This window comes from Xiphophorus couchianus, chromosome 4 (genome assembly GCF_001444195.1).
Source record: "Xiphophorus couchianus chromosome 4, X_couchianus-1.0, whole genome shotgun sequence".
Taxonomy (NCBI): Eukaryota; Metazoa; Chordata; class Actinopteri; order Cyprinodontiformes; family Poeciliidae; genus Xiphophorus; species Xiphophorus couchianus.
Genome location: NC_040231.1, coordinates 17,316,784 through 17,333,467, shown reverse-complemented (window position 1 = coordinate 17,333,467; position 16,684 = coordinate 17,316,784). Strand labels below are relative to the sequence as shown.

Genomic DNA, 16,684 nt, shown 5'->3' with positions numbered 1-16,684 from the left:
AAGAATGCAGCTCTTGAATTTGGACAGCATTTGTTCCAAGTTTTTGATCTTGCTGTTTTTTCACAACACAAATATAAATCAATAGGGGGAAAGTGTCTGTAAAAGTTTTATAATCTTAGACAAACATAAGTGTGTGAAAATGCATTTCTTTGTATTTTGCATCAGGTGCTGAAAATGCTCCTCCATACATGGAAAATGTTGCAAAATGTCATAATCTTGTCATTGATAGTACAGAGTTATGTAGGCAAAGGTTATAATCTTTTTTCAATAGGATTCAAGAGTAGCAGATTTTTTTGTTCAGTTGCTTGTTTGTTTTGGTGTAAGTATCCCAACACATTATGCTGTTGAGTTTGGAGGGAACATTAAAGGAAAGTCTGAATAAACACTAACCAGTCAGTATGTGTCACGTCTTCTGCTGCCAAAGCACTACCAATTTGCTTTTACTTCTTTCGGTTCTGGTTTCAGCTCAGATGCCACAAAAATCCATGTTACACAGACAGACATCCTGCAAGTGTAAACAATCTGTTCCGTTATCCTCAAAACGAACATTAAATAGCAAGGGACAAAGAGCCAATTTGACATGGACTCAGTAGATAGAAAACTCTGTTCTATTCTGTGCTTGGCTACAGGTTGTTATCCAGTATATTTTCTTACAAACACTTCACTCTGTCTTAATATAATAAACGCCAAAGGCCAGCAATCATTCGCAGGCCATTCAGGTTAGATTTGTAGTCAAAAAAGGACCGAATTAAATAATTTAAATAACGCTGATGCTCTGGGAGACCCCATGCTGTTCATTTACATGAGCACGTGTTGATTAAAATTAATAAATGCAAATGAGCCAAAATGATCAAGTTAGTACTCATGAGCCTAATAATATTTTGGTTAGATTTTTTTTTTATATAAAAAGCCCAAACCAAATTTTCAGTTAAATGTTTAATTTTTACTTCTTCAATAACAGAATAGAATAGAGACAGCCTTCATTGTCCAGCAAAATGAAAATACAAATATTTTTGTGAAATACAGCAGTAGATTTTTGGTTAATAGGATGAGTAAATCATTATAAATCTGAATTATAATGCCTTTCTTTTGTTTGCTTATCAAAAGAAAGGCATACAATATCCTAAGTACATTGGGTTGACCGTTATAAAATTTCTGATAGTGATTTTACATTTGAATAAGTTAAATTTATCAGTATGTTTTTAAAATCTCTATTAACCAAATACAGGGTCAGATCTGTACAGTTTTTGAATTGCAGCAGTACAAAATTATTCTCAGGCCTTAAATGGGCCTTGGGCCAAACATCTGATGCCTCTGGTTGAAAAGTTAAAACACACATACCTCACTGGAAGTGTTCCACTCTCGCGACACTCAAAAACGAGTCCAAACAGTGCAGTTTATGCTCATACTTTTTTAATGTATCACAATGAGCAAGAAACATACTTGATGAAATATTTTCAAAGGAGTATATTCAATTACCATCTACAATCAACTTAACTAGGACAACAAGGTTTTGTGACAAAAGTTTCTTTAAAAGTCTGAAGTTCCATGTGGTTGTATGTATGTTAGTTTCCATGTAATTTGGTACAGTCTGGAAATCTTCATATAATTACAGTAACAAAAAAAACAAAAAAAAAAAACTAACAAGACTACAGTATAGAAAAGACATCAAGAACAACATTTTTGGTTTAACTTGCTCTTTTTTGTACATTGCAAGGCTGTTTTTTTCTACCCTCAGATGGGCTTCCTGGAGCCACAGAGCCATGCTTATGAGGCTCAAAGGAGGAGTAATTAAAGGAAAGAAAAACTAAAAGCATAAAAAAACATTGTGGCACCAGAAGTCACAAAAAGAACAGAGCGCTCCAGGTAACAGTTCATCTTTGAAGCTGGAGCAAATGGTTGTTTGGTTGTTAGTTTGGTTGGTAATTTTGGTTATTACGCTTTTTTTAGTATCTGCCTCTAAGAAAGACAGCTCTGAGAACTCGTCCCCTCTCTATGTTAATAATTTCCCTATTTAGATTATGTAACCAACACAGAGAGGGGTGAGTCGCCGTTTGACTGGAGAGCTGTACTTGTCAACCAGAGACAAGCACAAGAAAATTAAACGGGTAGCAACATGAAGAGGAAGAAATGAAGCAAGCATCTCTGTCCATTCTGTCCTGAAATCTGAAAAATGTCCATCAAAGAGCAGAAGCTGAGGCAGAGCTAGAGAAAGAAAGGACAGATGGAGGGAGGGGATGGGGGAGGTTAGAGGCAGCTGGAGCCACTTAAAGTTCAGTTTCATTTAAAGACTTCCCTCTGTGTCACACGAGTCCATTGGATCCAGAGTCCATTCCCATTACAGAGATGTCAGTAATCAAATAAAGAGGTGGTTTTTAAAGCTGTTTTGAGCCTGCCTTTGGCTCCCGTGCCCAGTTTTGGTGTGCCCGCAGCCTCTCGTGTCCTCCTAACGAGGTCTCCAAAGCTTCCCAGAGTCCGTATTATTCATTTTCATTCTTTCTTCATCTCAAAGACAAAAAAAAAAAAAAAAGAGAAAAAAAATGTCTTTAAATATATCTATATTTGTATACAGGTACATGTTTCACAGTGGGCAAAAAAATGACCTCTACAGCAAAATCTTGTCTTTGTCTTTCTCTTGCAAGTGTCCATTAAATGTATCCCAATGTGTAACTCGCATATATTTTATTGTAGCCACTATAAAATATGCACTTGTACGGAGCAGAAATTGTCGCTTTTTTGTCACAACTGCATAAAAGCTTTGGCCACATTAATGTATTCAATCAATGTTAAAAACTGCTCAGTGCTTCGGTTTCATCATCCTCGTTAAGAGCTATTATGTTTCAGTTTGATTTGTTTAGAATTTTATCACAATCCAGCTTTGTGGTTCTGTTTATTTGGTGTGTAACACATGAAAAAATAAAAAGGCAAACAAGAAAAAAATAAGTTGAATTGATGCTGGCTCTTCTGAAATACACACAGATACACACAGGCACACAAAACACACCCATACTAGCATCAGTCTATTGTGGAGACCTCAACTTTGTGGTCCACAAGAGAGCCCACATGATTACACTTTGAGTAAACAGAGAACAAACAATAACATTGAAACAGTGAATATAAAGAACATTGTCACACCATAAAGTGGCCAGGTCATTTTAGTTTGTTTTTCTTAATTTCAGCAATTCAAATTAAAGCTAGTGTTAATTTATGATTAAAAGTAATATACAGAAATTAAAGCAAATTGCAAACAAAAGAAAATAATATATATTTAACAATCTTTAAAAAATAAAATATGAAAACAAAACATAGTTGAGACAGTAAACTGGATAACTTAAGGTACACATTAACAGTATTCCAAGGAACTGGATTTGAGAATTTTCAAGCTTGAAGACTAGAGCTACTGACATCAACAGCACAGCAAGGTATTAACACCAAGTCACATTTTTCTGCCAGAAGTAGCACTTTTTTAAACACTTTAGAGATTGTGCCTTGTATTCATTAGGGTTAATATTGACCAAAAGTTTTTTACTCAAAAAATTTAAAGACACCTTGGTTTTGGTCTAGAAAATCTTGTGTTTCACATCATTAAATGAGAAGATGCGGGCACCTATACACAACCATTTCCTTTCCAGCAAAATTAATTAGATGACTTCTTTGGATATGAGAGCATCCGAAGTGTTTGAAAGCAAAGGACATCTTCAATAAAATGAAATAAACTTCCAACTCTTCAGCAGAAATAATGCTTTGGACTGAAGATGCCCCTAAAAACCTGTAATCTAAGAGTGGAAGTGGTACCCTGCACAAACATGAAACAAGTTACTATTAGACCTCATGGGAAAGGGTGACAAGACCTCAGCAAAAAGCCATTGATTCCCTCTGAGACTAGGGGGAGGTTGAATGGCAATAATGTAGAAAACAAAATCAAAACATGAGACACATCAGTACCAGATGTATTATATACATTTTTTGGTAACCACTGTTACTTGCTTAACAAGTAAGCAACAACCTTGATTGGATGGAGGGATTTTCAGCCATGTTCCATGCCAGCACAAAATGACATACAGAGGTCGCTGTGTTCAGCAACCAACTATGCAAAAAATATACACAACAGTTTACAGTCATTTTAAAAAATGAGAGAAAATAGATTGTGAAAATAAAAACAATCAAATGAAATTAGATTGATCAGTCCTTGCTTAAGAAAAATCCATAGTGATATTTGGAATGCACTGTTCTTTACAAACGTTATAGATCATTGGCTTTAAACATTGGTCTGTTCAAAAAGAAACTCCGCAAAATGTCCTTTGGAACAAATATTCACAGTCTTCAAAGTTCCGTTTTTGCAACAAGAAAAAAAAAAGTGTTGCAGAGGCAAGAAATTGGTTTATTGTTTGTTTTAGTTAAAGCTTAGCCAAAAGCAAAATGAGCATGCATCTAGGTATTAATTTTTTTCATTTTTGTTTTTTCAAAAATCTACATTAGCAGCAAAACGTATGTCCTTGAAGACCAGACCTTATACATTTTCTTTAAAAAAATGGACATTTAAATGTGACAAAAGTCAAACAAAAATCAATAACCTCTATCTTACAAACTGCAATGGCTCTGTAACGGTGCTACTCCACAATGCAAGGACAAGGGCCCTTTTTGGTTTTTGGTTATTTACGTAAAAAAGCTACCCGCTTGCTTGCGAACAAGCAGAAATGGCAACTTGGATACGTACTCCTTTAACTTTTAAAACTTTGTGTTCTTTCCTCAAAAAACAGCAACAAATTCTCAAGTATAAAGAAGCCTCTTTTCTCATCTTTATGCACCAATGGTGAAAGTGTTTAGTCTTTGGATTTTCTTTTGTCTTAAAGCGTGAGAATTATTAGTAGTAATCTTTTTTTCATTTATGAAAACAAAACTGACAAAACAAACAAAAAAAAAAAAACAATGTAGCCACTCAACATGAAGAACAATATACCTGCTTTGTAGTATACATGACTACAAACACAGAGCAGAAGAGAAAATAAGTGCGAAGAAAGAAACAAGATGAATGACAATTAGGAGTCTGACAAGTGCACAAAGTTAACACAAAAATTAAATTAAAAATAAATCTCTCAGTATTTCACCCAGGATCATTTGGTTTGAACAATACCAACCACATCACAAAATTAAATAAATTTTGATCCTAAAGAGGATCCTGCCTTGTCAAGAGGGGCATTTGGGAGAATGTTTCACAAGAGTTTGATAAGACAGAAACAATGTTTAGATAAATTACCTCTCATTAACCTAGACTATTGGAATGACCAAGTCAACATCAAATGAAGTGTCTTAAAATTAGACAATACAAAAGTTAAATGTACACAAAGTTTTTTCCCCAATCTACCATACTGCTGAAATCAATTTCCAATGCAACAATCTACTCAACACCAAAAATGCTCATATCTATCATAAATACAGGTTTTATTTATTTATTTTTTTTTATCAAAAGTCTTTTCAAATTGCCCATTACTATGTCTGCAATGCTTATCTGGATGTAATGGGAATTCCTCACTTTATGAGGATTTTAAAATTAGGAATATTAATCATTAATCCTTTAAAATGCCCAGAAGAAATGCCTTGTTAAATTAAATTTAACATAAAACTTTGTTGTTAAATCAAGTTAAGGAAGTAAAAAAAAAATAATCTTATTGGAAAAAAAAAGTAAAACGTGAGTCTCTGTAACAGAAAAAAAAAACATCTTTGAGCTGTTGACCTGAGAATAAAATAGACATTACATTATTCTTTTACCTTTGCAAGCCATTGGTATCTGAATGCTTAAGTAGCAAGAAAACTGAACTGAACAGACTATTCTCCCATACAGTACATACTGGCTTTTAGTGACTGTGCTCTTAGTAGAAAGTATTGGGTTACTTACTTGCATTCCTTAAAAAAGGGCTATTGGGCCATTTGCCAACTTTGAGGCAGTACACTGCCTTACAGTACAGCATTTTTCCACTATTACATAAAATATAACTGCTGTGATCTTTGATCTTTCTTGTCCTCACACCTTAGTATGCCTGGATTTCAGTTGGGTTAAACATAAAGAAAATGAAAAAATAAAAAAAATAAAAACCAGCATGTTGATATGGGAAAACAATCCACTAACATTTAATTTTTGGTTACAAGCTTTGGAATTGCAGTTAGTCTTTACACATCTTTTTCTGAAACTGGTTTGTATACTTTTAATGTATTTTTAACATTGCTGCTTTTTATGATTTTTTGTGTTTTTTTGTCATTTTCTTTGTATTTTTTTTAAATATTGTCCATCACTGAAAGCTCTTTTACAATCTGATGGAGTCTGTTCCTACGCTAGCCAGGTTACTACTACAACTATTACTGTCTTTGACATAGGTAGGCTGCTGCGGCTCCTCTGTTGCCCTGCCCTGCCTATCTGCTGACTTCTGACTGCTGTCAGAGTCAGACTCGTCGGTAAAGACGTCTGTTGGTATCGAGGTCTGAACTCCTGAGGTGCTCAATGAACTTGAGGTAACCGTTGAGGGTGAGGACACTGGAGGAAAAGAGGAGGAGGGACTAGCACTGGGCTTTCCAGCTGAAGCTCTGGAGAAGGGGACCTGGGGCCAGGGTTTGCTGACAGCTGCAGTATTGAGTTGGGCCTTAGAGGAAGAGCACAGGGAAGTGGAGACAGCAGAGGATGGCATGGTGGCTGATGTTGTTGGCAAGGGAGATGGGCTGCTGATGGGATGAGTGGCAGACTGCGAGGTAGATGCGGTGTTAGGACTGGGGAAGCAGGCTGAAGAGTGAGGTAATAAACTAGTAGCGTGCTCTTTGGCATTTCTGACTGATCGCTTGATTGTTCTGTGTTTGTGCAATGCCGATTCCAGGTGTTGACTGAGTGCTTTCTCTCCATCCAACGTAGTGTCACAAGCCAAGCAGTCATAGAGACTTCCGCCCCCTCCACCTACGCCACCGGGGACACGCAGCAATACCTCTTGCAGATTTGCCACAGATTGACCAAAGAAACAGTTAGATTTAATGTGGGTAATAGCTGCTTCTTCCTTGATGAAAACAGCTTGACACTTGCGACAGGCAAGTTTACTCTGCACCTTGGGGACAATGTACTGGTCTAGATGAAGGTCCATAGCTTTGTCATCTATCTCATTCTGCTCAGAAGATACTTTGTTATGGGAGGAGGAGGATATGGGGGTTTCACTGTGGGGGTTGCTCTTTTGCTCCTCTGTTTTTACTGAATCTTTGGCAGCCTCTTTGCGATTCCCTAAGTTTTGAGTAGGAGCTGCAGTTTGGCTTGCCTTGGGTTGCTGGATCTGTTGAAGCTGCCGCTGCTGCTGCTGTAGTGCCTCCTGTAAGCTTTGCTGATATTGCTGGTAATGCTGCAATAGTGAACCTGGAGAAAGACCCATGAGTGCTTGGGACAATGCTGGGTTATATGGGAAAAGGCTTTCCATACCATACATTGGTTGCAGATAGCCCCCCTGGAGAGCCCCAGGGATCTGTGGAGTGTAATAAGGGGAAAAGCCTGGCATGAAGTAAGGTAAAAACTGATTTGTAAGGAGAGCTGTGGGGTCTGATGCTAAAGCAGCCTGCAGAGCTTGAAGCTGGGCAGGATCTACCACATACTCCATACCAGGTGTTGGCATGGAGGTGGCAGGAACAGCTGTTTCTGGTTTCTCCTTCTTGGCACTTGCAGCAGAAGTGGAAGGGGCTGGGGTGCTTCCAGTTGAAGATGGAGTTGAGGGTTTTTCTGTCTTTTCCTTGGGTTTATCCTTCTCCTTCGCTCTTAAACTTTCAACATCACGTTCCTTGTGGGGTCCAGGTCGTAGGCCTGATGGGGTAGTGGAAGAAGTGGAGCTCGATGTGGGCGTAGGGCTTGAGTGAGAAGCAGATGTGTTGGTCTGGGCAGGGCTCGATGCTGCAAGAGATGCTGAAGAGGGAGGTTTATTAGGCAATCCAGAAGTGGGCAGGCTTGGTGAGGGAACACTGGCACCCGTCATATTCAGGAGGTTTGAGGGTTTTGGAGGAGTTAAAGCTGAAAGTTTGTCAGAAAAAACAAGAAATGTTAAACCCACATAAAGTACCATTAAGAGTTGCAAAGAGAAAAAACAAGGCATTTTATTTAGTACACATAGAAGAATAAAGAAGATTGCTGATATATGAATGGCAATGGCTCATTTAATTTTTATAAATGAAAGTCAGTCAAGTTAGCTAATTTCTTGTAACAAGAGTGTAAACCTCTTCAGCATATCAAGAATAGTAAAAGATCAATATATTAAAGAAATTCATGCAACTGATAGAAGGGCAAGAGAAATGTAATATTTCTTCAAGAGGTCTATTATTAGTTTCAAGTTTCTTTGTATGGCATGTAAAGTCTGGTATTCAGTCAGTTTGAAACAATGACATACCTGAATTAGATGAGTTAAAGCTGGATAGAGAAGGGCTACCAACCCCTGGCAAAAGTACAGGTGGGATGCCTTGCAGATTTGGGTAGGCTGACTGGAGATTCAGAGCCTGCATAGCAGGGTTATCAAACATCCCCTGCTGCTGCATGGCCTGCTGTTGTGCCAGACCCAAAACTTCATTGGCCTTCTTAATGCGATCCATCTCTTGCTGGGCCATGAGCTGGCGAACAGTAGCTGGGTCAAAATATTCTTTTTCTTTATCAATCTGGCTCCCAATGGTATCTTTCACCTTGGATATGTGTTGTTGAGAGAATATATGATCACGAACAGAAAGGCGAGCACTGTACTTAACGGCACACAATGTGCATTCAGTCTTTGGCCCCTCATAAGATGTCTGGTTTATTCCAAAGTGCTTAGCCATGTTCAGTTTTGCCTTTTTCTCCTTGGCACGAGCATTTTGAAACCACACTTGAACCACTCTCTTTGGAAGTCCAATGTCATTGCCAAGTACCTCACACTCCAGCATAGTGGGTGTTCTGTAGTCATTAAAGCAAGACTTCAACACTTTCAGCTGGAGGTTCGTCATTTGGGTCCGGAAACGCTTTTGGCCTGGCCTGTCTCCACTGTCAATGCTCCTGGTACCTGAGGCTCCAGGGCTTGGTGAGCAGGGGTCAGCCAGGCTGGATGTCTCACTGTGGTCAATCATATTTTCATTGTCATAGTCCTTAGCATAAAAGCTTGTTGCAGGGCTTACTAACCCTGATGACATTTGGTCATCATTTTCAAGCATAGTGGCTGTACCTCCAGACTTGGGTAGGTAATCACCACTATTTTGGCTGGGCTTTGCATCAGCACTGTCATTATCTGCATTGGCTTCATCCCCTGTAGTCGTGTCTGTGATTGCCGTGTTCACAGATGAACAGTCGTCATTATCCAGTTTGTTTTGATCAAAGCTGAGGTTCACAGAGGACATTGTTGCACCCTCAAAGTCTTCCATTCCTTCGACTTTGATGGATGAAGGGCTCAGCAGACCCCTGGGAGACAGATCCATGCTTTTATTTACTGGAGACATAGAGGAGCTTTGTCCATCACTGTTCACTGTTGAGGCTAGTTGGGAATAGCCTGATGTATCCAAAACATCCATTTTAATTTGCATGCTCTCCTGCTCAGGTAGCAAACCAGTGAGAGTTAAATTGTATCCAGCACGTTTGGCTTCATGCCAGTGACGAGATCTAATGTGTGCCTCAAGGGCCGTTTTTGCCTTGAATAGAGCTCGGCAAAATGGGCACCTACGATGAGCTTGGGCTGGCCCTACAGCCCTGAACTGGCCTTTTCTCTCTCTTGCTCTAGTATTTTGGAACCACACTTGCACAACTCTCTTTTTTAATCCCACCTCATGAGCAATGTGATCAAGCATTTTACGAGTGGGGTTTGAGTCTAATAAATACTTCTGATATAGGATCTCTAGTTGCTCAGGTGTAATGGTGGTTCTGAGCCGCTTGTCTCGCTGTGGTTCCTCTCCACTATTTGCACTGTCATTCTCTCCAGGGCTAGTACTAGCCTTTTCTTCAAGCTTTCTTTTCAGGGAATTCATGGTGGAGGTTGGAGTGGATGGAGAGGTGGCAGAACTGCTGGGTATCTGAGGCATTGCACCAGAGAGAAGCTGGGTTGCCAGTAGAGGATTGCTAGGATCAAACAGCATAAAGGGCATGTCAAGTGGACGATCAAGGAATTGAGGATGGATGAACTGATTTTGCACAGAGAGAAAGTGCAGTTGCTGGTGTTCTTGCCAGTGCTCAAAGGATGGAAAGCCAATCTTGCACTGCTCACACTGGTATGGAATCATCTGCTGTGCCAGCTGCTGTGTAGCAGAGGATAGGTGTGGATTGAGACCCAAGTGGGAGCTTTGTGAGGATGCCTGGGTTGTCTGAGAAGATGATGGGCCACACTGCTGCTGTTGCTGAGACAATGATGAATGCTTGACAGCCTTAGAGACATGCATCTTTTCCTCTCTCTGAGATCTAGTATGTTGGGGTTCAGACTGGGTTTGGAGAATGATTTCCTGCTTTATAGAAGTTTGAGTATCTCGTGGATCACTAGAAATTTCTGGCAGCTGTTTGGGATTTTCATCATAGGGGTTTGAGGTGGTTGCTGGTGATGCTTCCTCTTTCTCAACCGATGAGAGTTGTGAAAATGCTGATGTTGATGGAGGAAGAGGGCAAAGACTTGAAGAGGAGGGCATTGGTGTGTGACAGGATGACCCAGAGGGAGTATAGCTGTCATGGGAAAAATCCAACGAATCCTCATTTTGGCTGTCATACTGCCCATCCTCATCTTCATCTTTATAACACAGCTTTTTTTGGTGTTTTATCAAGTCAAAGATACGCTGGAAAACCAGACTGCATTTCTTGCACTGGTAGTTTAGATTTGATGTACGGATATATCGGTCGTTTGACAGTTCTCGCCTTTCTCCATCTTTAGCTCCATCACCCTGGTTTTCATAATTCTTTCTTGCCTTTTGTCGAGCATTTTGGAACCACACAACAATAACACGGGTGGGAAGGTTCAAAAGGTTGGAGAGCTGTTCAAATTCATCATCTTTCGGATAAGCATTTGCATCAAAGAAGTCTTGTAGGACTCTTAGCTGGTAGTCAGTAAACCGGGTCCTAGATGATCTCTTGCTTCCATAGAGTTCATGTTTCTGAGGTTCAGGGGAAGGAGGTTTGGAATCAATTTTTGTTTCTTCTAGAGTTGTTGTTGGAGGATTGTTGAAATTGTAAGGAGAGTCCTTGTTGCGCTGACGTTCTTTAAAGAGTGTATTTCTGAACCAGTGCTTTATCACTTTTTGTGGCAGCCCAGACTTATCTGCCATTTCTTTAATTTGTTCTTCATTTGGTGAGTTGTTTATATCAAAGTACTGTCGCAGGACTCTAAGCTGGTCATCAGTGATGCGAGTCCGTGGCCTCTTGTTCTGTTGCTGTAACATGGCAGGTGTAAGCTGTTGTTGATAGAGTTGGGCCAAGTCTGATGCCAAGCTTGGCTCGACAGAAGGTAACTGAGGAGTCAACTGAGTGGGCAGGGACTGCAAAGACATGGGCTGCATCATAAGTGGAGAGAACAAGGGTAAATCCATTGGCATGGGTATTTGTGTCATTGGAACTGGGGGTTGTGGAGGAGGTACAGTGGGAGGAGTGAGTGAGGCTGCAGAGACTGGAATATTTGGTGTTGGAGCTCTTTGGGGTGGTGGCGGAGGTGGAGGTGGAGGTGGAGGTTGGGCAGGAGCAGGACTAGCTTCTGGTGTTGGAGGTCTTAGTGGATAGAGTTTATCATAATGCTCTCTGTATTCCTTAGCAAATCTCTCCAAGGATCTAAAAGGGAAAAAAGCCTGGTGGATATGCTCCTGGTGACTCTTTAGAATCAGTATGTTTGAAAACAGCTTGCCACAGACTTCACATTCCAGTTTCTCTAATCCTTCAATGGGATCTACAACCTTCATTATTCCACCTGAACCACCTGATCCTGTAGGTCCACTTGTCTTTTTCTGAGCTTTCTGTTTATTTTCGTTGTATTGAATAACTAATTCAAATCCAAAGTTTTCCAGCAAGGCTTTAGTTGCATTTCCTCGAGCATCTGAAGCAATCCTAGGTGGAAGCATGCCAGCATCTTGATTAATGTTTAGTGAAATGTTCTGAATGTCCTTTTTTTCTTTTGGTTTGCTTTCAGTGGAATCTTTGTTTATATTGTCCTCACTTTTCTCAGTTACATCTTTCTCTTTTAGTATTTCTTTATCTTTTTCATCTTTTGAGGAGGAATGTTTCTGCTTTTTTTCAGCCTGCTGGAGAAGAGATGCACTCTGCTGTAGCAAAGCCATCTGCCCTTGAACCTGTGAGTGAGCTTGCTGTTGCTGCTGTTGCTGTTGCTGCTGCTGCTGTTGGTGCTGCTGTTGTAGGTGATGATGCATTAATTGCTGTTGCAAGCAACTCTGCTGGGCCTGCTGGGCTGAGTTTTTTAAATCTTCTTGCAGGGCAGAAGCTGCAGATCCTGCTAGGCCGAGAACAGAGTTGCTGATGTTGATATCTGGGTTAAGTTGAAATTCTGCTCCAGGGATGTAGAAAGGAAACAGTAATTGCTGCTGCTGCAGCGGCAGAAGTGCATCAGTTGTCATTGGGAAGTGCTGCAGAAGTGCTGGATTGAATAGCTGTGATTGTAAAAGAGCAGCCTGCTGCTGAAGCTCCTGCTGAAGCTGGGCTTGAGCCTGAGCTTGTGCTTGAGCCAATTGCTGTTGTTGCTGAAGCTGCTGTTGTTGCCCTCTTGCAGAGAGAATCTCACTAAATTTAGACTTTTTTACTTCATGGTTGTCAGATGATGAAGAATGACAGCTTGCTGAAGAATTTCCCAAACTTTCAATGCCATGAGTCTGATTCATGTGATTTCCTCCATGAATACTTTGAGCTGCCTGAGATCCAGAAGAACTGTGGTTTGCTGAGCTAGGAGTAGAGTTACTGGCTGGGCTTGGACTAGTTGTTGACGTGGTTATGCTGGACCCTCCGCTAATTAGACCGGTTGTACTTGCAGAACTGGTGATTCCTCCAGCTGCTTCAAGTTTGGCTGCCCTAGCTTTGGTCTGGTGTAGAACAGAGCGCATGTGAATTTCCAGAGTTGAACTCTGGCTATATGCCACATTGCAAGTGCTGCACTTAAATGGCTTATTATCAGGACTGCTGGTAGGCTCTGGTTGACCAGTAGTGGATTCCTGAAGAGCTCTTTTCACCTTGTGTAGGTGGGAGACAGAGTTATAATGAACTAACAGAATGTTCTTCTGTGTAAAAGACTCTTTGCATACAGTACACTTGAATGGACGAGATGGATCCAAAAACTTCTCCATTGTAAAGTTGGGGCCCTTTCTGAACGGTAGAGCTCGTTTGGGTTCGGATCCAGAATCTTCCTGTAGTGAGCCAGAATCACTGCCTGTTGGACTTTGTTTTTCGTCAGGGTCACTGTCATCTCCCTCTTTGTCATCTTCTCCCAGGCTCCCATGCTCCTCATTAAGAGCCAGATCCCCCATTGCCATAATGTCCCCATTCATCAATAATCCTCCATAAAGTTGCTGGATATCAGCTTCACTCAGCTCCAAATGGCTGGTTTCTAAGTGCTTCTTCAAGGCTTGTAGAGTTCTAAAGCTCCGCTGACAAAGGCAGCACATAGTAGCTGCTCTGATCACATGGTACTGTGAGTGAAGCTGCAGTTTCTCCACAGTCTTGAAGGCCAAACTGCACTGGTTACATCTATACTTATAGACATGGCGATCAGAAACCGGCAACTGGGGCCTTTTGTTGTGAACTTCGTTGAAGTGCATTTGGAGAGAGTTGGAGGATTTAAACACTTGACTGCAGCCTTTCTTCCAGCACAAAAATCCAGTGGCATCTTCCTTTTCTGACTGCTGATCCTCAGAAGGTGACTTGCGAGATTCAGCTATGTCTGTCGTGAGGGACATCCCTTTCTCTGGATCAGCATCTGTGGCATCTGTAAATAAATCAACAAAGAACTACTTATCAAGGCATCACCATTTGCAGTTATTTTCCAATTAAGTTTAGTAATGGAGAAAAATACTTTTATTGTGCATCCACAGGCAGGAATGTGTACAAAAAGATCAACCTTGTGATTAATTACAAGGTGTTAAAATACCAACCATTCATCCAGTTATGTTGTGAGTGAGAGCCACAGAATAAAAGCGTATTTAATATGCTGAGTGAGAAAAAACTGTAGTGCCTCCTAATTTTCTGATGCTCTCTTTATGACTTAATATTTTTTGTATTTACAATTGCCAAATGCTTATCAAGGTAAATAAAGATATGACTTAAAAATCCCATGGTTGATATTACAGAAAATATGTATGTTATCAAATTTAAAGGTAATATTTCAAATACTGAGATACTAACCAGTCTGCTTTTTTGTGTCCTCAGAGATGGAGTTGGCTGTAGCAAGTGGGGTGCTCTGTGACTCTTTGTCTGGACTAGGCACTGGTATGAACATGCTTGCTGGTAGAACCTCAGTGGCTGTGACCTGTAGACACAAAACACAAAAGAATTCAAGTTTTAAAAATCTTACTTAGTGACTATGTAAGCTTAAAATTTGGTTTAAAAAGTCAAATGGCCAGATAAAACACAAACCCAGCAAAATCACATTTAAAGAGAAAACATCATCAGACCTTTGTTATTTTTTCAGAGCTATATAAATATTTCGAAGACACCTTTAGGAAATGAACAAATATTTGTAGTTACCGCTTTGTAAAAACAGAAAGTGAGTAACGTAAATGGGTAATGATGAATGATATGGATCTGCAGTCAAAAAAAAACAAAGCAAAAAAACTATAAACAGAAATATGTTTAATCCATGTGTGGCTGGAGCTGGTGTCTGAGAGCATAATCTTTACCAAGTATAAAAATGCTTTCTTTTAAAGCATTTTTTTTCTTTCTTCCGTGTGTCTGAGTGAAATGAAGAGAGCGACTACACATACAGGTTGCTAATATATGAGTGTTTTAACTTTTCATCCATCCAACACATGTGTAGCATTTGATAGAAATTGTTTTTCAGAGCCAAATAACATCATGCTGTGGGAAAACTAGACGGACTTATAAAGTTTTAGTGACAAGACAACCTGTCCTCAAAATCATACTTTGACAGCTACCTGACTATATACATAGTGCAGAGTAATACAAACACAGTTGGAAAAAAAACAATTTAGTAATTCAAAATAGACTTTTCTGCTGGCATAGGTGTTGGGAGGAACTGGGTAATGAACGACACATCAGAGGGACAATGCAGGTCAGAACTGAAACATAAATGTTTATGTGAATTCTGCCTGAACTTTAATGTTTCGAATCGCAGTTTTTGTCACAAGTGTTAACTTACTACTATGACAAATTTCTGGTTGTATGGTTTCACAACAAACAGCTGTTAAATTCCTTAATAGGCAGCTGGCTTAAACATAGACATTTATTTTTATTTATTCCTCCTCACTGCATAAAATGCCATGTAAATCCTAAATATATGAACTCAAATTTGAGCTTGGCACTACCTTTTGCCTTGAAACCTCTGTCTGGAATTTCAAACTAAAAGTGACAACTCTATCAACTTCCTGCACCAATCTTGGATGTTTTGTTCTCATTTCTTTTCTTTTCTAGTGTTTTTTTTATTTTTTACATCATATATAACAATTATATGCTACAGGTCTAATATGAACTGGAATTGTAATACTGTAAAAATGTCAGTATCTGCCCATTTAATTAAAATACATTTTAGATTTAATGTTAAAATCCTAAAACATCTGAAAATTACATGTATGAAATCAAAACACCAATAAAACTTACAAAAAAGACAAACAAATATTTGATTTATAAAAGAAACCTGCCAGTTTCTAAACAATGGCTTCATTAAACAGTTAGGTGAAAGAGTTGATCCCAAGGTCACTTTTAATTCAGACTGCCTAATTGGCAGACATAGTTTAAAATTGCTATCATCCAGTCAGTCTCAGAATTAATGAAGCACAATTATTTTCATCACCCCTAACTAATGCAAAAAGAAAATGAGACCTGGAATGAAGGCGAGCAGACTAAACAAGTTGATGTATTTTATATATAAGAGAAAAACACAAGAAAAAAAATAAAAAGAAGTGCAAAGACAACAAATCAATTAAGGGAGAGTAAATGCATCAGTATGCACACTTGGAAAGAAATAAAAGTCACCTATCTCAGAATTAATTAGGGTATTTTAAGAAGACATGCGAAAGGGATGAAGTATATTTCCATCTGCATTCACCAGCTGTAAAAAGGTTCAGGCTTTAATGTGTGTTATATTACCTCTGTTCTGTCTCCCCTTGTAGTGTTTCAGTACATTACTAGCGCTATAAAAGAAATAAATATTGCTATCTACCATACTAATGTGGATGTCATTTACTTTCTAGATAGGGGATGAAAATGGCTAGGAAGCAGACAGAGGAATGTTTTATAGTGTGATTGTTCAGCGTGTTATTTAGCCTCAGAGAATGGGAGAGAACAAAGATTTGCTGTTTGATTTAGAAGCAAATTGGGAATTTTTGATTGATTATTCAACCTTGATGTGTTTTAAATAAAGCAAAGATTGTTTTGTCTTGAGAAAACAAGAGCAAAAATAATATAAATTGAGAGTCACTGATTTCACACATCACAAAAACTACAATTGTAATATTTTATTTACTTTGAAAGTGATTCTGTTATTTGCTACTGAATAGGTAACAAATAATATCTCCA

The 16,684-nt window shown here is 39.2% G+C and overlaps 1 protein-coding gene across 5 annotated transcripts in view; it reads right to left on the bottom strand.

Annotated features, from left to right (window-relative positions):
* Positions 1 to 1,391: 1,391 nt before the first annotated feature.
* zfhx3b (zinc finger homeobox 3b) overlaps positions 1,392 to 16,684 on the bottom strand; it is a 221,581-nt gene continuing 206,288 nt past the window's right edge. For all 5 annotated transcript variants that reach the window (XM_028014074.1, XM_028014075.1, XM_028014076.1 and 2 more), the window contains 3 exons: positions 14,336 to 14,459; positions 8,400 to 13,919; positions 1,392 to 8,026 (listed from right to left, as the gene is read on the bottom strand). In XM_028014074.1, the coding sequence (XP_027869875.1) occupies positions 6,303 to 8,026; positions 8,400 to 13,919; positions 14,336 to 14,459 (7,368 nt within the window). In that variant the 3' untranslated portion in view covers positions 1,392 to 6,302. The remainder of the gene's footprint in view (positions 8,027 to 8,399; positions 13,920 to 14,335; positions 14,460 to 16,684) is intronic.